General features: G+C 56.9%; 7 protein-coding genes across 7 annotated transcripts; 3 read left to right on the plus strand and 4 right to left on the minus strand.

The window, feature by feature from the left end:
* Positions 1-457: 457 nt before the first annotated feature.
* BKCO1_2800022 (dna mismatch repair protein msh6) lies at positions 458-4276 on the minus strand (the record flags this gene model as incomplete). Its single annotated transcript, XM_020273669.1, has 3 exons — positions 458-1153; positions 1206-3595; positions 3652-4276. 3 exons carry the CDS (start codon positions 4274-4276, stop codon positions 458-460), a joined length of 3711 nt encoding a protein of 1236 aa, XP_020129999.1.
* A 1453-nt stretch (positions 4277-5729) lies between these two features.
* BKCO1_2800023 (carboxylesterase) lies at positions 5730-7632 on the plus strand (the record flags this gene model as incomplete). Its single annotated transcript, XM_020273670.1, has 4 exons — positions 5730-5951; positions 6008-6250; positions 6302-6424; positions 6481-7632. The coding sequence occupies 4 exons, from the start codon at positions 5730-5732 to the stop codon at positions 7630-7632; spliced, it is 1740 nt and encodes a 579-aa protein (XP_020129897.1).
* A 653-nt stretch (positions 7633-8285) lies between these two features.
* Positions 8286-8762, minus strand: BKCO1_2800024 (cell wall protein; the record flags this gene model as incomplete). The annotated part of the gene is made up of 1 exon (XM_020273671.1): positions 8286-8762. The coding sequence occupies one exon, from the start codon at positions 8760-8762 to the stop codon at positions 8286-8288; it is 477 nt and encodes a 158-aa protein (XP_020130005.1).
* A 764-nt stretch (positions 8763-9526) lies between these two features.
* Positions 9527-11435, plus strand: BKCO1_2800025 (general substrate transporter; the record flags this gene model as incomplete). The annotated part of the gene is made up of 8 exons (XM_020273672.1): positions 9527-9601; positions 9654-9705; positions 9759-10014; positions 10067-10315; positions 10365-10930; positions 10987-11059; positions 11112-11242; positions 11302-11435. The coding sequence occupies 8 exons, from the start codon at positions 9527-9529 to the stop codon at positions 11433-11435; spliced, it is 1536 nt and encodes a 511-aa protein (XP_020130004.1).
* Positions 11436-12819: 1384 nt separating this feature from the next.
* On the plus strand, positions 12820-16191 carry BKCO1_2800026 (c2h2 transcription protein; the record flags this gene model as incomplete). Its single annotated transcript, XM_020273673.1, has 4 exons — positions 12820-13040; positions 13092-14442; positions 14508-14747; positions 14806-16191. 4 exons carry the CDS (start codon positions 12820-12822, stop codon positions 16189-16191), a joined length of 3198 nt encoding a protein of 1065 aa, XP_020130003.1.
* A 987-nt stretch (positions 16192-17178) lies between these two features.
* On the minus strand, positions 17179-17908 carry BKCO1_2800027 (uncharacterized protein; the record flags this gene model as incomplete). The annotated part of the gene is made up of 2 exons (XM_020273674.1): positions 17179-17342; positions 17398-17908. 2 exons carry the CDS (start codon positions 17906-17908, stop codon positions 17179-17181), a joined length of 675 nt encoding a protein of 224 aa, XP_020130002.1.
* A 1187-nt stretch (positions 17909-19095) lies between these two features.
* Positions 19096-24251, minus strand: BKCO1_2800028 (mg2+ transporter zinc transport protein; the record flags this gene model as incomplete). Its single annotated transcript, XM_020273675.1, has 3 exons — positions 19096-22642; positions 22699-24106; positions 24158-24251. The coding sequence occupies 3 exons, from the start codon at positions 24249-24251 to the stop codon at positions 19096-19098; spliced, it is 5049 nt and encodes a 1682-aa protein (XP_020130007.1).
* Between the last annotated feature and the right edge of the window lie 507 nt (positions 24252-24758).

The raw sequence follows: 24758 nt of genomic DNA on the forward strand, positions 1-24758 counted from the left end.
GGAGGTGATTGTGCATTGCATCTGGATTCGTCGGCTTATGCTTTCGTCTTCCCTGACAGCTACCCGGCCATGTCGTAGCAAACTGATCCTCGCATCCATGTAGACACGGCCTGCCTTGGAGGACAACTGCCACCCGCGCTGTAGCTTACAGCCGAGTACCTTGAGAGCCAATACCTGCTGCGTTACGCTCGCTGTCAGCACAGAGCCCGTCAAAACGCCATCCCGTAACAAGAAATTCTCATTCGTAACTCCTTTTTCCTCCGCTTTACAGCCAAAACGTGACAATAGCAAACAAGCAGCTGTCGAGGACTTACTTGTGTGCTCTCAATCTCTCCAGTGTTCGCACAGAGAAAAGGACCCGACCCAAAAACAACAAAAGGGAAAACAGCCAGCAAACTCCCATCCCACCCGATCCCTATCAACACCGAAAGAAACATGGAAAGATTCGTCAATCACCTCAGAGCGTCTCAATCGCCCTCATCAACACATTCAATCCCCGCTCCTCAACACCGCCTTCGCCTTCGTCTCCAGCACCCTGCTCCCTCAACAGCCACGCAACGTCGCTCTGCAGCCCCAGCGGCACATAGCACGCCTCACGCGCCTTCTCCAGACTCTCCTTCAGCCTGCTCGTATGCTCCCACTCCCGTGCCGCCACCTCGGCCCGCTCAATGACGCGCGGATTGATCCCACACATGGCCGCGCAGTGCATGCCGAACGACCCCTCGGCCACGCCCTCTTCCAACCGGTACAGGAAAGTGACGCGCCGCTCCTCGTCGTCGACGTCGATGGCCATGCGCTTCGCCGCGATCTCGGGGTGTTCTGCAAACTCGGTCGCGAGCGAGTGGTAGTGCGTGGCGAAGAAGCCGAGGCAGCCGACGTGCGTCGCGACGTGGTGCAGCACCGCCTGCGCCACGGCCACGCCGTCGTACGACGACGTGCCGCGGCCGAGCTCGTCGAGGATCACGAGCGACCGCGGCGTCGCCTCGGACAGGATCTTCTTCGTTTCCGACAGCTCGACGAAGAAGGTCGACTGCGCCGCGAAGATGTTGTCTTGGGCCCCGAGCCGCGACATGATGCGGTCGACGGGCGTGAGCGTCGCCGAAGTGCACGGCAGGTACACTCCGACTTGGGCGAGAATGACGGCGATACATGTCTGGTGTTTGGTCAGTCAAGGTTGTAGAAAACGTGGGACAAAGGGCTGTTACCATGCGCAGGACGGTCGATTTGCCGGCTGCGTTGGCACCGGTAAGAAGGTCAATGTTCTGGGACTGGCCTCCAAGCTTGATATCGTTCGGAATGAAGTCGGTCACGTTGGTCAGCATGCAGGGGTGACGGAGCTCCTCGAACTCGAGAACAGACCGCTCGCTGTCCACGAACTTGGGTCGACAACTCGGCTCGCCCAGCGAGGCGGATGCTTTGGCCAAGCTGATGAGACAGTCGAGTTGGGCGATGATCTTGACCGCTGCAAGCCATACTGCGTAGTTTTCGTCAAATCTGGCATGGAACCTTCCGGCAACCTCCTTGACAATCTGCCCGTGTGTTTCCTGCGCCTCCTGCAGTTTGCGTACCAGCTTGCGGAGCTCTGGAGAGTAGTAGCGCTTGACCTTGGCAGTAGCAGACATCTGGTCCCAGTTCTTGGGAACCGACTTGATCTTGATGGGAACCTCGAGCTGGTAGATCTCCTTGCCGTTGTCCCTGTAGCAAATGGCCGTGGAGCCGAGATCTCGCCTGTACTGCTTCAAGAGCTTTTCGAGCTCGTCGAGCACTTCCTGCATGTCTTGCTGACTCTGGTCAAAATCCTCCTCGACGCCGGGTTCTGGCACAAGGATGCCATCTTCCTTGGCCTTCTTGCGGTCGAAAGCATCCCTCCAGTGCTTCAGAGCGCCTGCGAGATCAGGCGTCTGGGAGATGAGCTGCCCGATAACGCCCTCGCCTTCGCCAAACTCGCTGAGCAGGCTCATGGTATACTCGATTTGCTCGAAGCCTTCGATGACCTTGACGAAGTCCTGCGCCTTGATTCTCCTGGCGTGAACCCTGGACAAAAGCCGCTCGAGGTCGGGAAGCTTGCTCAACGAGGCGGTGAAGCGGTCCATGATGGTCGTGTCGGCATTCAAGGCGTCAACCGCGTCGAGGCGCTGGTTGATCTTGCGAGCGTCCGCAAGCGGATGGCAAACCCACTGCTTGAGCATACGTTTGCCGAAGGGAGTGACGCAACGGTTGAGCATGGAGAAGAGTGTACCTTCAGCACCACCGTCAAAGCTGTTGGCGAATATCTCCAGGTTGATCAGGCTCTGGCCATCCAGGACCAGGCTGGTGGCCTTGCGGATTGGGTCGTACCACGAGAAATTGCCCAGGGTGACCAGGTCCCGCTCAATCTTGAGCATCCTCAGATACTGCAACAACGCGCCGAATGCAGACATGGCCAGTTCATGCTTCTCCTTTGCGTCCCGCAGCACCTGGGGCCAAGCTTCGATGTTGTCCTGGTCGGGCGAGACGAAGTAGTCACAGGATTCCACTTCGCGAGAGGTGATGTCGGCAGACCAGAATTCCTTGCCTGGCTTCAAGTAGTTCCAGATGGTGGTGGGGCTGGTATTGTTCTTGAGGATGCGAAGGGCCTTTGCCGAGATGCAAGACTTCTCGAGAAGGAGCTCGCCAGGCCTGGTCTGGGCAACGAAGGTCTCAAACTTGGTCATGTCGACATCATCAGCGAACTCGCAGAGCTGGAACTGGGCGGTTGCAGTGTCGACGAAGGCGATGCCAAAGACAGGGTGATTGTCTCTGTCAGTCTCCTTTATGGCCACGCAGTAGGTGGACATGTCGTCCTGCAGCATGGAACCATCGACAAGGGTGCCCGACGTGAGGACAGAGGAAAGCTCGCGGCGAATGATCTTATCCTCCTTCTTGGGGGGACCACCGCGTTCACGCATCTCCTTGCCCAAAGCGGACTCCATCTGGTCGACCTTGGCGATCTTGTAACCTTTTGCCACGAACTGCGTGGCCCACATGTCGAGCGATGACTCAGGAACGCCGACCATGCGCATGTTGACGCGGTCGGTGAGCTTGAGATCAAACAGCTGATGGCCAACGGTGGCGTCGTTTTCGTACAGCTCGTAGAATTTACCCTTCTTGAAGAAGACAATGGTATCCCAGAACTTGCTCTTGATCTCCCAGTATTGCTTCTCAAAGGGCGAGAAGGCGGTCCAGGCCATGGGCGGAATGTAGAGGGTGCGCGGGTCGTAGTCGGGATGGCCGGGAGGATTTCTGTCCGCATCAAGGACCTGAGCCAGCCAAGTATAGCGCTTCTCGGGCTCTGTCTTGTATGCCTTCTCCTTCTTTCCGTCCGCCTTCTTGACGAAGGTGGGGGGCGGGCGCACGCCAGTGGAATCGATATTGTCCGGGTCGAAGCGCCACTGCTGGGCTGTGGAGGAGGAATTGCCCTCCATGACAACATCGTCATGGGCAGCGGGCGGCGAAGAGGGCATGGGAGGCGAAGACTGCTTGGACGCTTTGCGAGAGGACGTAGCCGAGGGGCGCTTGCGCTTTTTCGAAACAGGCTCTTCGTCCGAGTCATCGGGAACGACGAAATCATCCACATCTATCGATTGTCAGCTTCAGACAAGCAAGACGAGTGGAGAAGGCTCCAGGACGCACCCTCATCGTCGTCGTCGACCAGGTCCGGGCCGTAGTCATCACCATCAGAGTCGTCCAAAGCGGCGACCTTCCTCCGCTTCAAGGTGCGCTTATTGGTGCCATTTACAGAGACGGGCTGGAAAACGTCGTCGTCGTCATCACTGTCGGCGTCGGACTCGACGTAGCTGACCTGCTTCTTTGCCTGGGCACGGTGAGCGACTGCAGGCCAGGTTGGAGTGGGAGGGCGGACCTTGCGCGACGGGCTGCTCGTCTGCTGGGTGTCGAGGCCTTCTGGATCTGCATCAGCAGCGGCAATGGTGGGGGAGGAGCGAGGAGACGGCAGACCATTTTCCTTGTTCTTGTCGGTGTCGGGAAAGTCGCTGCGGATGGGACTCGAGGGGCCGACGGGGTCGCTGCTCGGAGTGGGAGTCAATGTGCTGGGCGGAAGCTTCTTGGACTGCGGCTTGGAAAAGGCGGACGAAGGCTTCCGGGCAGATTCGGAGGGCAGCGGAGTGGGCGAGGACTTGGGCTCGATGGAAGGCTTCGGGGCGGGATCGGATTTGCGTTGGAAGAAGCCCAGGATGGACTTTTGGCCAGAAGCGGGGGTCTGCTTTTTGGGCTTTGCAGACGGCTTCGGGGTCGACATGGTGTGCCGTCAATTGGGTCAATTGGGCGTGCAACGGTCGACGATGGTGGAGAAGCGACGCGAGCAACTGGCCATGTTCGTGTGTGACGCGACCGGGGTTCGCGTCGCGCGTTCGCGTCGGTGGCCCAAGCTCCAGATTAAAAGTCCTGGCCGCTGCGCCACTGCGCCACTGCCTGCCTGAGCTTCTCTCCGCTGTCTCGTCATCTCCAAGTCGTCACTTCATCGCCTTTCGCCGCATCACCCATGATGGATCCCAGGTGCTCCCTGAACCCTCGGCACTAACGACCCTTTGTCCTTCTCCGTGTTGTACATGAGTTCAGCCTTGCCAAATTTCCCCACTCACCGAGTATCATCCAGATCGATTCTATTGATTGCCAATGCTTCTCGGTATACTCAATGGCCACTTCTCATGTGACTACCTCCTTGTCAAAACTTCTCTTACCCTGCATGGTCGCACGAAAATTTTGTCATTCCTCATCTCAGCTAACAACTCGCCAATGAAATCGGCAGTTTGGAGAGTGATGGGGAGAGTAAAGGACATGCAAAGGCTCTGGAAGTACTTACCACAGCATTTCAACCAAGACTGAACTGCTCCAAGCTTTCCAGGGATCCCCTCAACGTAAGTGGCGATGACTACTTACATTCATGGAAGCGCAGTGCGCATTCTGACGGATCCTGCAACCAGAAGTACTTTTCTTTCGCTAATGCTGTGGCCCGAAGCTCTTTCGCAGTATTTGATGGTATACTGGTATCAACGAAAAGTCCTCAGATACAGTACAGAACCAAGCTATTCCTCCACCCCGTACCTCTCTGGAAAATCTATGTTAACAAACCGCTCGACCATAGGCTGCACTCCACCCACGAGCAACGTTAAAACTACTGTTAAGACGATCTTGTATGATTTTGAAATCGATATTTATTCCCCGATTCTACACGTGCCAAGGTTCGAATAAAGTCTTAAGCTTGATTTCGGTAGACTGACGCACGAATCAGGCGGATGAACCCACGAGTAAGGCTGCGTTACAACCCGTACTTTCTCCATATTGGCCGTCTCCCTGAAATCTACGTCGCATTTGGCTTGCACCTACCTGATTGGTTGGGAATGCGTGATCCGAGCCCCATGCGGCAATTTTTATCCCTTAAAAAAAATAGGGTTACCGCTGGCTTCCGCAGTGCATCGATAAACAGATGCACGGCTTGGCTGAGACCATGGTGGGGATTTCGCCAAAATACTGGGCAGATGCTTTCTTGTTCAAAAGGAGAAACTAATGCTGCACAATATAAAGCGGCCCAACACCCGTTTCTCCGTTGCACCCCGGACAACACCACGTTCATTTCCGTTCTCTGGCCTCCGTAGTTCTTTTGTTTTAAACGACTGCATCGTTTCTCTCACTTGCATTTGGGAGCGTCACGACAAGTTTCAATCGGCCGGCTGAAAATCTGTTCAAGAAACATGCGCATTGCTCTGGCCATCTTACTGGCCGCTGCTGGCACGGCCGTGCAGGCTGTCGAGCCTCTCGTCAACCTTGACAATGCCAGGTACAATGGCGTCGATCAGGGCGACGGCGTGACCAAGTGGTTGGGTATCCGTTACGGCGCTGCCCCTGTGGGAGATCTGCGCTTCCGCGCGCCTCAAGATCCTGAGCCCAGCACAGATGTGGTTGAGGCCAACAAGGTGAGTCGTCCACGATAACCATACATCAATTAGCTGATGCCAATGCCTGCGAGCAGTTCGGCCCCATCTGCCCTCCGCAGCAGCCTGGAGACTTCACCGTGAGCCCGGATGCGCCGGATCGCTTCACAGTGGATGAGGACTGCCTCTTCCTCTCCGTATTCGCACCCACCAATGCCACCACCGAAACGAAGCTGCCAGTGCTCTTTTGGATCCAGGGCGGCGGGTTCACTTCCAACTCCAACGCCAACTACGATGCCACGGATCTGGTCAAGGACGGCAACATTATCGTCGTTCAGATCGTAAGATGGGTGCAGGCTCTATGAAGCGAGGCCATGCTGACTCTTGACCAGAACTACCGTGTCGGCATGTATGGATTCCTGCAGAGCAAGGAGGTCGAGGCCGATGGAAGCCTCAACAACGGAATCAAGGACATGATCAAGGCCCTCGAATGGGTCCAGACCAACATCGAGAAGGTATGCAGCATACCCCATGCTCTCTCCACATCCCACAGACTGACACGCCACCCAAGTTCGGCGGAAACAAGGACCGGGTCGTCATCGACGGCCTCAGCGCCGGAGGCAGCGCCGTCGCCCTCCTCCTCGCAGCCAACAACGGCACCCTCAACCTCTTCGCCGGCGGAATCATCGAGTCGGGCGGGTGGACGACAATGCGATCCATGCAGCAAGGTCAAGAGCAATACGACTGCCTCGCCGCGGAGAAGAACTGCTCCGCCTCCGCCTCCGCCTCCACCCTCGCCTGCCTGCGCTCCCTCGACGCCTCGGCCCTCCGCTCCTCCCAGTGCTGGTTCGGGCCGCACATCGACCACGACCTCTTCACCGGGCCCCTCCTCTCCATGTACGCGTCCGGCCGCGTCGCCGCCGTCCCCACCATCATGGGCGCCTGCGCCAACGAAGGCACAAAGTACTCCGCCCCCGAAACGACCGCCACCACCGCCGACGCGCACGCCTACTTCCTCAACCAAGACCCGTCCCTCACCAACGCCTCGCTCGCCCTCCTCGACGCCCTCTACATCGACCAGCCCGCCCCCGTCTTCCCCGGCAAGGGCGCCAAGTTCCGGCAGACGGCCAACGCCATCGCCGACGCCGGCACGCACTGCATCATCAAGGCGCTGCAGAACGCATTGGCGGCCAAGAACGCGTCGACGTACGCGTACCGCTACGCCGTGCGCGACCCGGCCGACGAGCGCGCCGGGTACGGCGTCTGGCACGGCGTCAACGCGTACGCGGTGTGGGGGCCCGACCGCACCGACGGGGCGCCGCCCGCCAGCTACGTCGGCGGGGCGGAGGCGCCGAATGCGCGGGCGGTGGGTGTGACGCGCGCGTATTGGACGAGCTTCGTGAGGAGCTTGGATCCGAATGCGGGGAGGGCGGCGGTACTGGGGGCGCCCGAGTGGCGGCCGTGGACGGGGGGTGGGGATGGGGAGAGGGAGAGGCTGGTGATTCGGACGAATGGGACGGGGATGGAGAGGATGACGAGCGCGCAGAGCTTAAGGTGCGATGCTATATATGGGTTTAGCGAGGCGCTGGGGGAGCCGCGGTCGGGTGGGGAGAAGACGGAGTTGGATGGGGTGGTTGCGGCAGAGGCGTTGGCGGCGAGGGATTGTGGGTTTGATGATGGGTGTGCGGGGCAGGGGATGGTGCGGAGGATGTTTAGCGCGTGAGGAGGAGGTGGTGTTCGGCGAGTGTCGAGCCGGTTTCGTCTGCGTCTTCGTCATCTTTGCGGGTGCGATGGTTGCGTGGATTTCGACTTGGCGTTGCAATGTGGGCTTGGGGGAGAGGAACGGGTGCGTAAAAGTTGACTCCAAATATGTCTTTAGTTCGCGTTCGGCTGCGGAGCTTACGTTCAGGCCACAAAGCTGTGTGGATGGCGTTTGCAAATTGGCAGTCGAGGATTACTTCTGGGCTGGCGTTCTGGATTCTCGCCGCCATCGTCGGGTGAGATACGGGTGATTATCTCTCGCCCGACGTTATCCTCACCGAGAGTAAGTGACCTGAACTCCGGGATGGAACGATGCTTCTTGGTACTAACCATTCGCTAGCGATCACGAAAAAAAACCGTGCGAACTCATAGACAAGTAGCTAGCGATGATTCCTAGATGCCGCATTTACCATCATCCCAAGTTGAGCAGCGTATGTATATCAGCTATATTTTGTTCTACCCGGACCGAAAAGTATATAGAGAAAAGCAACACCGCATTTCAAGTGTGACCGATGTAATAACGGCGACTCTAGATTTTCGTTCAGAGTCAGCGGAAAGACCCCATCACGGCCTTGTCATCTTCTTTTGGCACTCACCTGCCTTCCATCCGCCCCACTACAAATTCGAATAATGCTTCCCAACCGGATGTCCCACCGCCACGACCTTGGCCTCAAACTCGACGCCCCCCGTCTGCCCCGCGGGGTTCGGATTCCCGGTATTCATCCAGACGCGCCAGTCTGCCCCACCACTCCCGCCGCTCGGCGGCGTGGCGAGGAAATGCGCGCCCCTCAGCTGCAGCTTCCCGCCTGCATCGACGGCCCAGCCGCTCTGCTCGATGCGGTTGGGGTTGAGGGTCGAGGCCTGCTGCGCGTCGTGGGTGTACTGCAGGATGCCCTGGCCCATGCCGGAGCGGTCGGTGTAGAGCTTCTGGCTGGGCGGGTCGGCGTAGAGGAAGAGCTCGTCGTTTTTGAGCTGGAAGGTGGCGGGCTGGTCGTGGGATTTGAGGTGCAGCCCGGAATGGGAGGCGGTGATGGGGCTGTTGTCGATGGGGGAGCCGGGTTTGACGGCTACGAGGGTGAAGTTTTGGACCATTTCGGCGGTGGTGGTGTGGTCGATGGGTGTTTTTTTCCTTGTTGATGTTGTGGGGTGGTAGATGCGTGCGGGGATGGATTGGCTGGAGGTTTTTATACTGTGATTGTGGCTGGCCTCCCTTACCATGTGAAGATGTAACTATACTCAATGCGGTGTTTAAGGTTTGATTCCACTGTGGCTTGGTGTCTAGCAGTCTGGGTGACTGGTTCTTTACGCGATTCTTGTGGGATGCTAAAGATGAACCCCGCATCGGTGTTTCCTACTCCTCACGACGGTCCGTTTCCAACGTTGATCACTTCTTTACTTCTGGCACTGATTCCAGTTCTTACCAGATCTAGGAATTTCTTTGGAAACATTCTAGGAAAAGCCGCACGTATGATACCCAGTATTGATGAATGTCATCCATACCTTTTCCGTCCACCTCCCCGTGGCCTCCCGCCCCGCCTCTAGCCCCCGCACCCCGCACCCCACGCCCCGCGCCCCGCGCATGATGTGACGCACTAGAGATCCGCACGCTAACGAGTTGGAAGCAGCGAAGTGGTCAGCTTCCGGTCGCCAGAATTTTCCGAACGACAGTGCTACCCGGATTACCTGATTTAGTAGCACACGCGTCCGGATTTGCCCTCCTTTTGCCTATTCTCACTCCTACCCGGGTTTCCCCGCATATGCCACCCGGCTCTCGAGTGCTCCAAGATGATACTTAGATGCAATGCTTACCTTGCCATGTCTGTTAGCAAAGCACAGTCGACGACATCTCATCCATCATGACATCTGAAAGTTTGCCCACGAAAAAGCCGTTCTTCGGTATGACAGGGGGATGGCTCACGTTCTGGCTTACGGTATGGCTGTTCAAGGCCTGACTGTACGGAACAGTTGCTCACTGTCCTGCAGGTTGCATGTGCGACGGATATGACGCTGTTCGGCTACGATCAGGGCGTCTTCAGTGCGCTTCCCTTTCCAGGGCCTAACTGGGAGTAGCGTCTTACCATTTTGCAGGCGGAGTCGTCGTTACCCAAGACTTTTTGGAGCTTCACGACCTAGTCGGGCCCGGGAAAACCAAGATTCTTTCCACAGTCACCGCTATTTACGATGTCGGGTGTTTTTTTGGGGCCATCATTGCCTTCACCGCCGGTGAGAGGCTGGGGAGAAGGAACACAGTCCTTTTGGGTACATGTGTCATGGCTGTCGGCGCACTTATTCAGACAAGTTCATACAGCCTGGCGCAGATGTTTGTGGGACGAATTGTACTTGGGTAAGCCGTTCTGGGGATGATTGGACGAGAGAAACGAAGCTGACTGTCTCAGTTTCGGGAATGGGATCAACACGGCAACGGCTCCAATCTGGCAAACTGAAACTTCTCAAGCAAAGCGGAGAGGCAACCTCGTCATCTTGGAGATGGCCATGAATATCGCAGGCTTCGCTTTGGTCAACTGGATCAACTACGGTCTTTCCTTCAAAGGCGGATCCGTTGCCTGGCGGTTCCCGTTGGCGTTCCAATTCTTCTTCATCTTCATCCTCTGGGGCACGGTTCCCTGGTTGCCCGAGTCGCCACGGTAAGTGCTGTCGGCTACACGTGCTCTACCAAGCTAAGGTTCTCCACAGCTGGCTCATCGGCCAGGGTCGCATGGCAGAGGCCAAGGCGGTAATCGCAGCTCTCGAAGCCAAGACGGAGAACGACGCGTACGTCATGGAGCAATTCCAGACCATCGAATACAGCGTACGCTACGAAGTGGAACACGCCATCAGGTGGAGAGACCTCCTCCGTGGACGCAACACGGGGTCTACCAAGACGATTCGGCGGCTGGTCCTCGGTGCGGGCACACAGTTCATGCAGCAGTTTGAAGGGATCAACATAATGTCGTATTATTTCCCGACGGTACTGATCGAGTATGTTGGTGTGTCGAACTCAATGGCGAGGTTGCTGGCGGCTTGCAACGCGACATCGTATCTTATTTTCTCGTGCGTGGCGATTCCATTGGTTGAGCGATGGGGACGGCGGAAACTCATGATGCTCTCAACGGCTGGCCAAGGGTTTGCATTCCTCGTCATAACAATCCTCCTGCGCTTCTCGACGTCGAGTGCCAACGGGCAGGCATTCGCCTCTGCCTCGATCGCCTTCTTCTTCCTCTACTACATTGCCTTCGGCATAGGAATGCTTGGCGTCCCCTGCAAGTTTCTCCTCCAAGCCGGCGCCGGAGAAATCAAGCTGACAGAAGGCGCAAAGGGCTCTACCCGACAGAGATCAGCAGCTCCCCAATGCGGACGAAAGCCGTGGCGGTAGCGACGGCAACGGACTGGTAGGTCGAGCAGGTGCAGACACCAAGCACATGGCTCACGGATGCGATGTAGGATCACGAATTTCGTCGTCGTCGAGATCGCGCCCATCGGCATCCAAAGCCTGGGGTGGCGGTTCTGGATCGTATGGACCGTCTTCAACGCCGCCTTCCTGCCAGTCATTTATTTGTTCTACCCCGAAACAGGTATGCGAGTGGGGACTCTTGTCGAGCCTGAAACAAGCACTGACAGAACCGCCGTACAGCGAACCGTAGTCTCGAGGATCTTGATGAGTACTACCGCACCGACCCTTCCCCGATCGTGATCAGAGACCGGAATGCCATTTCTACGAAGAAGCCGGGCGTGAGGGCTCATGTGGAAAAAGTCGATGCTGCTTGATCCCACTTGGCGCAGGCGATCAAACGTACGAGCGGGTTCGGAGAGCAAGTCGAAGGAAGGTGCATGGACTACGTTGTCCAACTTAGAGAATGGAGGCCAATTTAAGCAAGATGCAATAGGTAGAGAGTCCAGTCGAGAAGACAATAATAGAGTCGGTGTGGGATTGACGCGATCGCTAAGGAAGCGAGGTGAAGCGAGGCGGAGCGAGGCGGCCACAAGTTTGCCAGCCGGCCATGACTTTCCTAGCGTGACGCTCATGTGGGGTGTGGGGAAGGCGCGCAGCACGAGCCTCCTTCTCCGCCGAGCCTTCTCCGCCTCCCGTCCTCGCCGCCACAACCTACTTGTCCTCTCCTCTTCTGCGACGCTACAGAACGGCGATCGACGTCACGATTCAAGCGGTCGAACGATGCGGTGTGCGCCCGGCCTTTACGAGTTGTCGGTCAGCAGGTGTGGCTTGGCGCCACTGAGACAATCGGATGTTCGTGAACAGCCAAACCGTTGAAGTTGCGAGCTGATCGGCCATTGGCTTCCAGGCAGGAATACGCGCCCTATGACTCGGCAATTCTTCTGTGCCATCATCACCCCACCCGCAACCTTATACGCATCCAGTCCACGTACACAGGCACCCACAGCACAATTGCCAGAATGCGACAGAGGCCGCTGCATCCGGCGCGTCTCCGCCGGCCAATAACGGCCATCTGGAACCGCGGGTGCGGTGAGCACATCTGCCAGCCACTCAGCGTCGCACGCGAGCGCCCAGCCGATATAGCAGACTGCTAGCATGGCAATAGCACCATTGTGCGCGCGACCAGGCCAGCCCTTTCCATGTTTTGGGACGCAGCGCTCGGGATCGACAGGGCGACGGCACGACGGTCAGCGCATGGTTTCAGTCGATACGACGGATCGACGCGTTGAGCAAGATGCTAAGCTCCCGGCGTGTGCCGCCAGGCACGCACATCACGAGCGGCAGCTCCAGCGCCCCGACGGCGTGCTCTGGGGGCGGGCGTGGCGGCTATATTTGGGTGTGGCTGCCGAAATCCTGCATCCCACCGGAACCGCCCAAAGCAGCCACGATCCGCCGCCCGCTGCTCGCCCTCAGCACGCGCTGCCTGCAGACGGTCGCCGCTGCACTAGGTACCTACTGGTCAAAGCCTTCTCGAAGCCGGCCGGGCTCCGTGATCAGCGGCGCGCGCGCGGTGCCTATCTGATCGTGCTTGAAGCCAGGGTCGGGGCGGATGCTTGGCCCTGCGGGGAAGGCTGGGGACCGCGGTGCGCGTGGAGCGCCTCCGGCCGGGCGGTCGCCTCTTTGCAGCTACCACGACTCATCCCCGCCCCTCTTTTATAGCCATGAGAGCCGCCAGCTCGAGCTGTCCACGCCTCCGCCATGGCCTCCACCCCTCTCTCTGCACGCCGCTACTCGACCGAGAGCACCCAGTCGCAGCCCAACCTGATCGGCATCCCCTCGCCGCCGCACTCGGACCGCCACCAGTGCAGCCAGTGCCCCAGCAGCTTCCTGCGCCTCGAGCACCTCAAGCGCCATGAACGCGACCACTGGGACAGCAAGCCCTACACCTGCCACCTGTGCGGCAAGGGCTTCACGCGAAGGTAACCAACCGCCTGCCACCTCCCTGGCAGCCGAGACGCTCACCGTTCAAGCGATACCCTGAAGCGCCACGAGCACGTCCACGCCGCCGTCTCGTCCGACGGCGAGAATGGCTCGTCCGTGTCGACCAGATCGCACCGCGGCCGCCACTTCCGCGCCTGCCACAACTGCGCCCAGGCCCGCGCCCGCTGCTCCGGCGAGGACGTGTGCTCGCGCTGCCTGAGCAAGGCCCTGGAGTGCGAGTATCCCAAGAAGCGCCGCCGCAGCCTGCAGAGCTCGCCCACCGGCTCCCGCAACCAGTTCGCCGCCCAGGACCCCGCCTGGAGCATCGGCGAGCTGACGCTGAACACAAACACCAACTCGCCCCAGCACGTGATGATGGACAACGATGCCCTGTCGTGCTACTCGTCCAGCAGCGACACGTACCCCATGGCCGGCTACGGCCTGTCCGCCCATGATCTGCCCAACCTGTCGCCGCTCGAGATCAACTACGAGCAGCTGGACAACGGCGGCCTGATATCCCCCGACATTGACACCTTTGACATGGGCCAGCCCTTCCCGCCCCACCCGCCGCCCGCCATGGGCATGACCATGCACCCCGTTGCCGACGTGACCCAGCCCATCAACTGGCTGCCCACGGCCTTCAGCGAAGAGATCGACTACGCCGCCCTCTCGGGCGTGGGCGTGCCGCTGAAGAGCCCGGGCGCCAGGATCGATCATCATTTCCAGGATGGCGGAGGAGGAGCCCCGCGTGTCCCCACCCCCGCAATGGACTTTGCACAGCACCCCCACAGCCCCTCGCCCACCGGCCGCCGCGGGTCCCAGTCCCCGGCCCGATCGACAGGCGGCTCCAGCAACTCGAGTGCCGAAAACAACACCAACCACGGCCGCTACTACGCCACCAGCTTCGACGGCGCGCGAATACCCTTTGTGCGCGGCACCAAGCGCCGACGCTCGTTCAACGTGTCCAACTCGACCGAGCAGCCCGCCCGCTCGTCGCTGTTCCGCGACCAGTCGGCCGTCTACCAGTTCCCCGAGATCTGCGTCCCCATCGACAGCCTGCCGCCCGTGCCCGTCACGGGGCCCGCCATGGACCTGAAGGCCTACGACCGCATCGCCGACGCCTTCCGCCAGGTGTGCCACGGCCTGGGCACCACCTTCGTGCCGTTCAAGACGCTGGCCGTGCCCGGGCCCGCCCACCTCAATTACTTCCTGCAGCTGTATTACGAGCACTTCCACCCCATCCTGCCCATCCTGCACCTGCCGACCCTGAAGCTGAACGAGGACGAGTGGGTGCTCGGACTGGCCGCCGCCGCCATTGGCTGCCGCTATTCGGACTCCGAGGAGCTGTTGGGATTCATCCGACCCATGACAGAGTTCCTGCGCCGGGTGGTCGTCATGTCGGTGCGTTTTGGGTGTCTCTGGGAACGGATCAGGGGGAGGGATGAACTGACAAAAAACATGCACAGGTCGAGCATCACCCACCGCGCCAGATGCCGCTCGGCGTGCTGCAGGCGCTGCTCCTGAACTCGATAAACCTACAGTACAGCGGCTCCAGCCGATTCGCCGACAGCGCGCTGAACGACTTCAGCCGGCTTGTCGAAGCGGTGCGGACGTGGAAGCTGCTTCCCCGGTCCGAGACACCCCCGCAGTCGTGGTCTGAGTGGGTGCGGGCTGAGGCTCGCATCCGATTGGGCTATTCCATATGGGTGCGTTTTCACTTGTCAAGCACTGGTCAATCTTGCGCGGCTAACCGGGCTTTACCAGATGCTCGACTGCACACTGGCGTATCAGATGGACCAAAAGCCGTTCCTGAGTCTGGAAGACCTGCACGCGGCGCTGCCTTGCAACGAAGCCCTGTGGGCAGCGCCCCACGAAGAGGGCTGGGCTCAGCTCCGGCGCGACACGGAGCGTACTGCTTCCCTAGAAGACATCTTCTCCGGGGCTCGGCCGCTGACGTATTTTTCTTCTGCTGCAGGAAACCCGCCCATCTCCGAGGCTGTGCACACGCTGTTCGTGCGCAAGGAGGTGAAGCCGGACGTGGGCGAGTTCAGCCGGGTGCTGCTCCTGCACGGCATCTACCACGAGATGTGGACGGTGGCGCGATACCAACGGCGGTCGCTGGCATCATGGGTGCCGTCGGCGGCCGACGACGCCTCGACCGACTGCTACTACCGCACGGCGCCCGAGTACCAGGAACGGGCGCCGAACGCAGCGGCAGACCGCAGCGCGTACATGCCGGAGAACGCGCTGTACTCGAAATGGCGCAACGCGGCGTGTGACTGCCTGGACGTGCTGCACTGGGCGGCCAACGCGACGGTCGCGCAGCACTCTGGCTCGGAGCACAACACGATATGCCACCTGCACCTGTCTCGCGTCATCCTGCTCACCCCGCTGTCGGAAATTGTCAGCTTGGCCAAGTCCATCACGTCAACAACGCCGAGCAACGGCAACAACAGCAACAGCACAAACAACGACGCCTACAACAACCGCCAATCCCTCCCGCAGCTCACCAAACTCGAAGCCAAACTCTCCCTCTGGGTGTCCAAGGACCAGCACAAAGCCCGGCTCGCCGTCCTCCACGCCGGCGCCGTCTTCTGGCACGTCCGGCGCTTCTCCAAAGCCGCCTTCTACGAGCCGGGCGCCGTGTTCCTCTCCACCCTCGCGCTCTGGGCGTACGCGACGTACACGTCCCTCTCGCACGCCGGCTTCGGGGCCCTCACGGACTCGCGCAGCGGCAGCGATTCGCCCAGCCCCGGAACCATCTTCACCGCGTCCGACGACATGGCCGCCGCGACGACATCGTTCAGCGACGATTTGGACGAACAACCCACGTTCATCCGGCTCGACCGGCCCAACGACGATGAGATGGTGCAGTTGTTCGTGAGGAACGGCGATCCGAGCCGTATGAAGGCGCACGTGTCGGGCGTGGGCAATTTGCTGGCTCCGAGCGGGCCGGAGAGGGTGTTGAGGGAGGGGTGTAGGATCCTTTCGCGCATGACGCTGACGTGGGGGGTGGCGAGCGAGCATGTCAGGGTTTTGGCGAGTCTGATTGAGGCGGGGAGCGGTGGTGGTGGTGGTGGTGGGGGCAGTCAGGGGAGTGCGGGGAGTGTGGTGGCGAGCGTGCCGAGTGTGAGGGGGCCGCCGTCGTAACTGGGGGCGCAAGAAAGACGGTTTGACGGAATAAGAGAGAGGTGTGAGAAAGACAAAGAGATGGGATAGGCAGCCTTTTCATAGGCTATCGTATGTGTGTATGTACATGATGACGAGATGAAAGGTTATGACATGTATTAAAGACTGGTTCTGAAAGAGAAGTCGGCGATAGAAATGGGGAGATTCTGCACACAGACAGATGCGTGGATGAAAATGCAATCTACTATATTTACACACTGTTCCATAAACTGCAGGAGCGCCCGATTCACTCCAACTCGGCAGTGGTTCCGTTCGCGTCACTCGCGTATGCAGGGCTTCTGCTTGTTCCGTCACACCACGGTCATACTGCCGACACTTTGCCACGTACGACCGTTCCGTACGCGGGACATGTAGCCGCCGAGCTGACAAGTCGCTTAGGTAGCTGATCGTAGATGACCCAACTGTTTACCAATTGTCGATCTCTCTCTCTGTCTGTCTTTCTCCATCCAAACGCTCGTTTCTTCTTCCTCGCTGCTACACCAGTCCAGCTTCTCCTGCTCTACTTTGAGGGAGGGAGAAGAAAGCAAACATGATACAAATCCTCCTTAGAATGTAGCGCGCCCTCTCGATGATTCCGATGGCTTCTCCAGTCCCCACACGGCCACTTCCAAAATTGCCATAGTTCAGAATGTAGGCGTTCGCCAATATTGCAATCCCCCGCATTGACGTCAGCAGAGAAACGGTAGCGGCAACATCCGTGTCCATCACATTCGCAAAGATTGACATCGCCGGTCAGGCGCGACGCCCAATTCCCACGACTCGGGGGGGAGTTCACGTTCAGTGACGGAGAACAGCTGCTGCGGCTGCAGCGGAACGATGTTCTTCAAGCATGGGGTATGGTATGTATTTTGCATATTTACAGCAAACTTCAGAATTTTCGATATTTACATGAACGAAGGAAGAAACGAAAAAGCGCTTTTCTGATCCAACGATAGAAAAAACAAGACTCTACGAGCTGCCGAAGGTGAACTCGGGGATCTCGATGGTGGTGACGGTCCAGGTGATGCCGCCGTCCGAGGTGCTCATCTCGCCGGTGACGCCCTCGCCCTTGCCCATGGTGTTGATGTAGTTGGGGTCGGCCGAGTCGAGGATGATCTTGGTGTCGATCCAGGCTGCAGCAGCTGTCAGTCCAACGTTCGGTCCTCCCACTATAGGGAATCAACTCACAGTGGGCGCCCATGGTGCCGCAGTCCTCCTCGGCGCACTCGACGGCGGAGCCCCAGCCCTGGGCGTGGCCGTCGCTGGTCGACAGCTCGGCGACCTGCTGGCCGTTGACGGAGACGAGCTGCGTGTAGTTGCCCGACGCGTCGTCGTACTTGTAGTGCATGGTGATCTTGTCGCCCGCGGCGGCGGCGCTGCCGTCCGTCTGCACCGGCATCTGCGTCGTGTCCGACGTGCTGAGCAGCGTGTAGCCGAAGACGCTCCACGCGTCCGAGTTCCAGTTCTCGGCGATGGACTGGATCAGGTCGCCGTCGGACGTGCCCATGCCCACCCACAGCGACGCGTCGCCCTGGTTGTTGGTCGGCACCTTGGGCAGCACCAGCGTCGACGTCGCTTCCCGGATCCAGGACCCGTCGGCCACGGGGCCGGTCGAGAAGGCCGGGCCCATGGCTGCCTCGGCGACGGAGCTGAGGGCCACGGCCGCGAAGGCCGAGATGATCTGGCGGGAGGAAGGCATGGTGGTGGTAATGATGTGTGGGAGTGTTGTGGTTTGTTGTGGGTTGTTTTTGATACTGATGCTGCTTCGACAGGCGGGGGGGACTGTCGGTCTATTTATTGTATTCATCCAACGCTGGCCGCCCGACAAGGGCCTGATCTCAGTCCTGAATGCCGACAGACCCGCTGCCGGTGCCCGCCTCGCTTAGGCTTCCAGGCGCGATGCGTCTCCAGAAGGTGTTTCGAGGGGTTGTTTCGTTTGGCATCAAACGGTGCAAATCGCTTCCTAACAAGCATTGAGGCGCTTCGCTTAGCAGACGCGGAGATGAAGTGGGGGGAAACATGTCACAGATTGAGGTCAAGGCCCCTGATGAGCCCACCAAGACGGTTTAAAGGCATCCCACTAGCTTGCTTTGACGTGGACGTGCGGCTTTAACCGAGTGCCTGGTGTGCCGCAACTAACGGCTGCTATGCTGGATTCGACATAAAACAGACGGATAAATTTAGGGAGTCGATGCCGGCCGTAGAGTAGAAGCCACGTGCTAGCCCCAAAGGGGTTACTTTCGCCTTTATGTAGACGACATGGCGTGTTTCTGTCGCCGCGCCGAAGCTGCAGCACTACCCGTCGATCGATTGCTTGTCGACGACGCCTTCTTTTTTTTCCAGAAGTCCGCAAGTCATTGCGCTACTACTGCACCACCAGCACGGCCCGGCGTCCCACGGCCCGGCGCTTCCACACATCTTCGCGTAGTAATACCGATCCCCACCATAGCACACGACGCGGTTGCAGGGCTACAGTTCAACGCATCTATTCAGGGGCCGATCGAATGCTCTCGGAACTCCCCCCTTGTCCCAGCCGGCTTCTGCGCATAAATATTCATACACGCATGCACCTCCGCATCCTTCAGATCCCCTCCTCTCTCCCCTGGAAGAAACGCAACCCCGCAGCGCGATTCCCTGCTCTCTACTGTGATGCTCACTCGCCAATAGTGTCACGAAACGATAGTGAATTAACATTGAGCTACGTTCTATCTACAGGACGTCTTTGACAAGGAAGGACGAAAGGTAAAGGAGAAGGGCTACTTTTATAAGAAAGCAGGCGGTGAGAAAACGAGTTCCGCCGAAATGAGTGGACTAGTGATTCGTACGAATCATAACAGATAGATCGCTGCCCTGTCGCTCAAATAGAACGAATGTCAAGAAGTCGTATCAAATGCTTCTCCTCATGTGAATAGAAGAAGCTGCTGAGGAAGGAGTCGCCGGGGCTGCTCGCGGCATATGTCCCAGCTCTTCGTCCACCTGTCTCCTTTCGGACCCCTGCTCCTCAAAGTCTGTACCTCCGTTCGTAGCATTTGGGTGTCGTTTCAACCCCGACTTGCGGAGCTTTCTCAACAAGTCATCTGCTCTTTTGTCTCTAATCATCTGGGCGTAGTCCTCGCTCGCCTCTTTGACAGGATCCAACGTCCATGGCTCAGGAATTGCTCGCATCGGGACTTTGAAGCTCTTCCAAAGCTCCTTCAGCCTAGTCTTCTGGTACCAGCGCGTTTCCGGAGTTTTCACTGGGATTCTTCCATTAACGGTGGTTAACGGGAACCAGACGAATCGATAGAAGAACCAGACAAGTCGGGAGAAAAGGTAAAGGGCCACTACCGGCATGTGGTTCTGGATGAAAGACTGAAGAATCCTCAATGGCGGATGGAGTAGCAGATCGTTGACCTCGCGGAAGGCTAAGATGAGCGGCCGGACGAGGGTTTTGCCGGTCGTTTTGACGTTTGCCAAAGCGAATATCGTGATGGCCATGGCCATCAGCGCCAGTTCAATCATACTGACCAGAGTCTGACGGCTCGGGGCGTTGCTCATGCTGAAAATTCCAGTGGCAAAGCCAAGCGGGAGGAACACCACGGTAACGTAGGTGAAGAGATTGATGTTCTCGGATCCCCGAAAGGAGATGTCGGATCGAATTGATTCCAACCGGCCTGGGAGTGATTCACGAAACGCTTTTATGGTTGCCCTCAGACGCACGATATCGCGACCACGCCTGTCGTTGAGTACGGTTACCTTTGTGATTGCTGTGCGGTACCTCTTTTCGTCGTTCCTGGTCCAGCGTGGCCGTTCTGATTTCCGATCCTCCTCTCGTTTGTTCCATTGGTCGATTCGCTCGATGTTCCCACTTAGATCGTCCTCCAAGGCTTGGAGTATTTGCTCAAAGAGCCGCCAGCTTTCGATGATGGAGAAGTAGTTTTCGCTGGTGCCTTGTTTCAGCAGCTGATAGCCGTCTTGGAATGCCGATGCAAGAGGGTTGAGCGGCATTGAAGCTTCCATAACCGATTTTTCCTGGAGAAGGCGAGTCGTTGTGATGTCTTCGCCCAAGTCAGGTCTTGGAATCTTTTCAAGATTTGGAGGATTAAGAACTTGATGTTTGACCCATTCCAGAATCTTGTGCGTGTTTTCGTGCATGCTCTCGAGCATTTCGTAGAACAGGAGCAATTCCAACACCTTTCTCTGTTGCCAAGGATTTTTCTTGGAACCCTCGAGAACTGTATGATGGAAATTTGACAACCGAGCCTGAAGGCTTTGCTGATCCTTTTGACCAGGGTCCAGAAAGTGACATGTCCAGAATCGGTCAAAGAAATCTCCAACGAATCGGAAGCTCATCGTAGAGTGGAGAAACACAGTTTCCTGACTCGATCCACCATCTTCTCTCCGTTCTCCAAGCTTCAAGAAACTCAAGCTTGAGATTCCATTGTTTGCCGTCTGGAGGATTTCTTTGACGTCCTCTTTCTGACATTGTACTAATTTGAAAAACGAGAAGTGGATCTCTGTTTCCCATTCATTTAGAGCCGCAGTCGCCCCGTCGAAGAAGTACTTTTCATGGGAGGCATGTCTGTCAAAGAAATGCGCCATGTTTCCCCTCTCGGGCTCTGGAGAGGCGAAATAACACAGTACCGCAGTCTCTTTGTTGCCGTTCGGCAGCCATATCAATCTTTTTTTGGCAAATTGCACGGTCCTTCGCCTTCCCAAGCACTTCTTGATTCCATCGTTGGTTTCTTGTTGGCCTGCTCCTATCTCGTCGCCGCCTGCTCCCATTTCGTCGCCTTCACTACGTTTGATGACATCGATGACTATCCCTCTTTCTTCTGTAAAGAAGGAAGATGTTGGGCTGCGTTTATAAGCCTCGAGACCTGCGGTAATGACCTTCTCTGACGGGTCGCAACGGAGGTCCTTGAGTTTCGAAAAGTCGGGCCGGAAGCCGAAGTCCAGAGCAACTGGTCCGTCCTGTAGCCAGTCGTCGGATACCTCGACGAGGCCTTTCTGGTCGATTAAGGTGCTGAAGTTGACAAAAGGTACACCTTTGGTGATTATCTGGCCTATCCTTCCAGCATCTTTGAACGGTGCTGCAGTGTCTCCGATGTTCGAAGCGCGTTGGCCTTGCTTGACACCTGTTGGATCACCCGTGACATCAGAGGGACTTTTGGGGGCACCGCCCCCACTCTGATGCTCCTTTTCCCGAGCCCATTGGGCATCGAAGTAGTCGCGCCCGTATGTCCAAAGGACGTAAGGCGTTTCAAATGCCGCATGCCAAAAGCTGTCTTGGTCCATCTCGTTCTCAAACGGTATCGGCTCTTGATCCTCATCCAACAGACCGGCGAAAAGACCACTCATTGAGCTTGCGCCAAGCAAGACGCTTGAGGTAACTCTCAAAGTCTCGTCTATGGACGACTTGTTTATTCGTCTTCTCTTGCAGCCAAGGATAAACGTCAAGGCATACCAAAGCGGCTTCCCCCATTCCAGATTTTGATACTCATCGTGGTATGCTTGTGCGTCCACAGTGGCTTTCCATCTATCATCGATGTATTTCCAGGATCCATCGGCTTCGCTTGACCCTTTACCCTTTTTCCGTTGCCGTGGAAGCTTCTCTTCCCTTTGGAAAAACTGGATTGGCTCGAGGGACTCCTCGGCCTCAAACCACTCTTTGTCAAGTTTGAGATCCATGATATGGAACAAAATCGTGTCTTTGGAATGCAATAGGAATCTGCTTTCGCTCGGCGTTCGACGTGTCGCAAGCATTCGTTGTTTTGTGATAGGCCCTTGCACTGTGAATCTCTTCAGAACATTCCGTCTGACCTCTTGGAATGAGTATGTATTGAAGATATGAAGGGCTCCAGGATCTTCTGCATCGCCCAACTCTTCTTCTCGCGTCGCAAAGATGGCTGATCGTTCTTCAAGATGCTGCACGCACCTAATGGCCAAGCAAATCAGGACATGGTCTGCAAACTTGAACTTTTCACTCAAATTACCAGGATCAACGGAGAAAGCATAGCTTCCTCGATTGTTCGTTTTGTCCAAATGTGAAAGCCAAGGGCGAACCTTGGCGGCAAGTTCTGTCTGTTGATCTGAAGGCAACGATCTTTCTTTAAACCAGAGAACCTTCAGAAGCTGCAGCGGTGTATCGAGAAGTGTTGCAGAAGGCAACCAACTGAGGTTCGTGATGTGCTTCCCTGTTGGCCAGTAGTGAGGCGCAAAGCTCCCCTCCTCGCCTTTCGATGTGGTGCATACCCACACAAGATGGCCTCTGAGCGTAGTTTGGATACGGCCATAAACGTGATCCAGGTATGGTTTGACGCAGCTGCATTCATCACATGGACTCTGTTGGTCTCCGCAGGAACATCTGGTTGGGTTTGCCAAATACGGCCGTAAGGAATGCGTATCGGGAGCCAGGTACTTGAGCATAGAATGCAGGAACATGAAGGCAGATCTATGTCTCGTCAGTCATATCTCTTGGAGTGATACAAGAATGCATATCGGACTTACACACTGGCCCTTGTCGAAACCCGATGGCCCGATATGTCTCCACATGTCAAAGCGACCGCCAGGTTGTCGAGGTCTTCGTCAGTGTGGCCAAGGACGGGTGACTGGAGTATTGGAACACTGCAAACTGAGAGGGTGTGTTCTAGGTTTCGCCGAATCACAAAATCCAGGTGTTCGTTCCGCGAAAAGATGATCTTCCGAAATAGCGACGATTCCGATAATATCGCTTCTCCCATAGACGTCATACGATGTCCGGGAACAGTCGAATTCTCCCACTTCTGATCCTCCTCAATCAGCTGTAGCCTGTATGCTAGAGTGATGTCGAGCTTTCCGGATTCCTTGATTGCATCTTCGGCCTTCTTGTCCAGTTCGATGTACCAAGAGGAATCAGCTTCCCCCAATTGCGTGACCTTCTGCGCTCTGCCTTCGGTGAAAGGGGTGATTATCAGCGCAGCTGCCTTGGGGCCTGACCCTTTAGAATAGACATCATTGTCGATTCCCATATCATTAGCCATGTTTCTGTTCATCTTGTGAACAACAATCAGGCTTCGATGATTCGGACCGGACCTATACGGAGACTCGTCGTCGTCGTTGAAGTCTGTGTCATGGACGAAATCGAGGTTTCTTATACAAGCAGCCGCATCCAACCTCAATCTGCTCAAATCTGGACTGGGAAATTCCGTCTTGTCAAACTCCACAAGGTGCCTTTGGAAGATAGTGCCGTTGTGGCAAAAGTATTGGACGGAAAAAGTGGTAGCATAGGCGATGTTCTTCTCCTTCCTTTGTTTGTTTGATTCTTGGACTCCTTGTTCTTCAGGATACGGGTTGTCCTTCTCCTCCCTTTGCTTCTCTGATCTGTGGCCTTGTTCTTCGGGATGCGGGTTGTCCTTACGTCCACGTGAATCCCGGATGTTGAACCAAGGCCAACGATCATGGATGAATTTGACGGATGGCTTGCACTGTTTGTAATCCACTAAGCCTTCAAACGCTTGCAGCAGATCCAATCTGAATCCCGCGAAGGGGTCTTTTGCAAGTTCCATAAGGTGTTGTTTCCGGGTATCGACGTAGAAGGGCTTCCGAGTCCCTTTTTGATCAGCGGAGAAGAAACCGGATCGACCGTACCCGAGATAGCGGGAGATTTGCATGATATGGCCGGAGGCATTGACGCTCGCCGTCGTGCCTTCAGAGCCAAACGAAACATAGCTCCGTCTGTTCCTCGCCTTCTCGGGGAAGCTCTCGGGAATGCTGGTGACAAGACTTTCAGGTATGCTTTTGTAGCGCAATCGATCATCGCTGACAGGGATCTTGGGAACAGGATTTTCTGATGCTGAGTTGTGTTCTGATTGGTCATCGTTCTCAGGGATTTCGGTGTCGAGCTCTTCAGCTGTGGGCTTGCATTCCAGTCGGTCATCTATTAAGCCTATGAGTATACTACACATGCCAGCGTATTGAACTTACTTACAAGTCATGAATTTTCGAAAGTAATGGTCGGACTCGCCAGGTGCATCTTGCCACTCGATAGGGGGTGGTTTGTCGCCCGGATCCTCGGATGTCATGGTCGCCTCACACTCTGAAACGTAGTGGGATTTGGGCTGTAGAGTGGTTTTTGATGAACGTCCCCTCAGGGAAGCACGCAAGTGCACAGCTTCGTAGAAATACTTTGGATGGGATTTGAATTAAAACTGCGGCTGGCCCAGCTGTTGAAAGTTCCGTTCGTAGCCTTCGCGTAAACAAGCTGATGCGAATGATCAGCACAACGATATCAAACCCATGCACGCATCCAAAGAGAGTGCATCCTCGCCCAATACTACCTTTTTCGGGAAACTTGGCCCCCAAACACACGATGCGCTCCTTTCTTGTAGCGGATGGCTTGCGCAGATCATAGCTCGTATGGGTGGGGTGCTCTTTTCAGCAGCCGATGGCTGCCTATTTCACAAAAAAGCAAACACACGGTAGGGGCCGTGGTAAGAGAGATCGTGAGCATGTACATGCATACATAAATAATAAGTTTTTTTGTCAACACGGTAGACAAGAGCCAAACGTCGATAGCAGGTCAACTTGGG

Source organism: Diplodia corticola, assembly GCF_001883845.1.
Source record: "Diplodia corticola strain CBS 112549 chromosome Unknown scaffold28, whole genome shotgun sequence".
NCBI lineage: Eukaryota > Fungi > Ascomycota > Dothideomycetes > Botryosphaeriales > Botryosphaeriaceae > Diplodia > Diplodia corticola.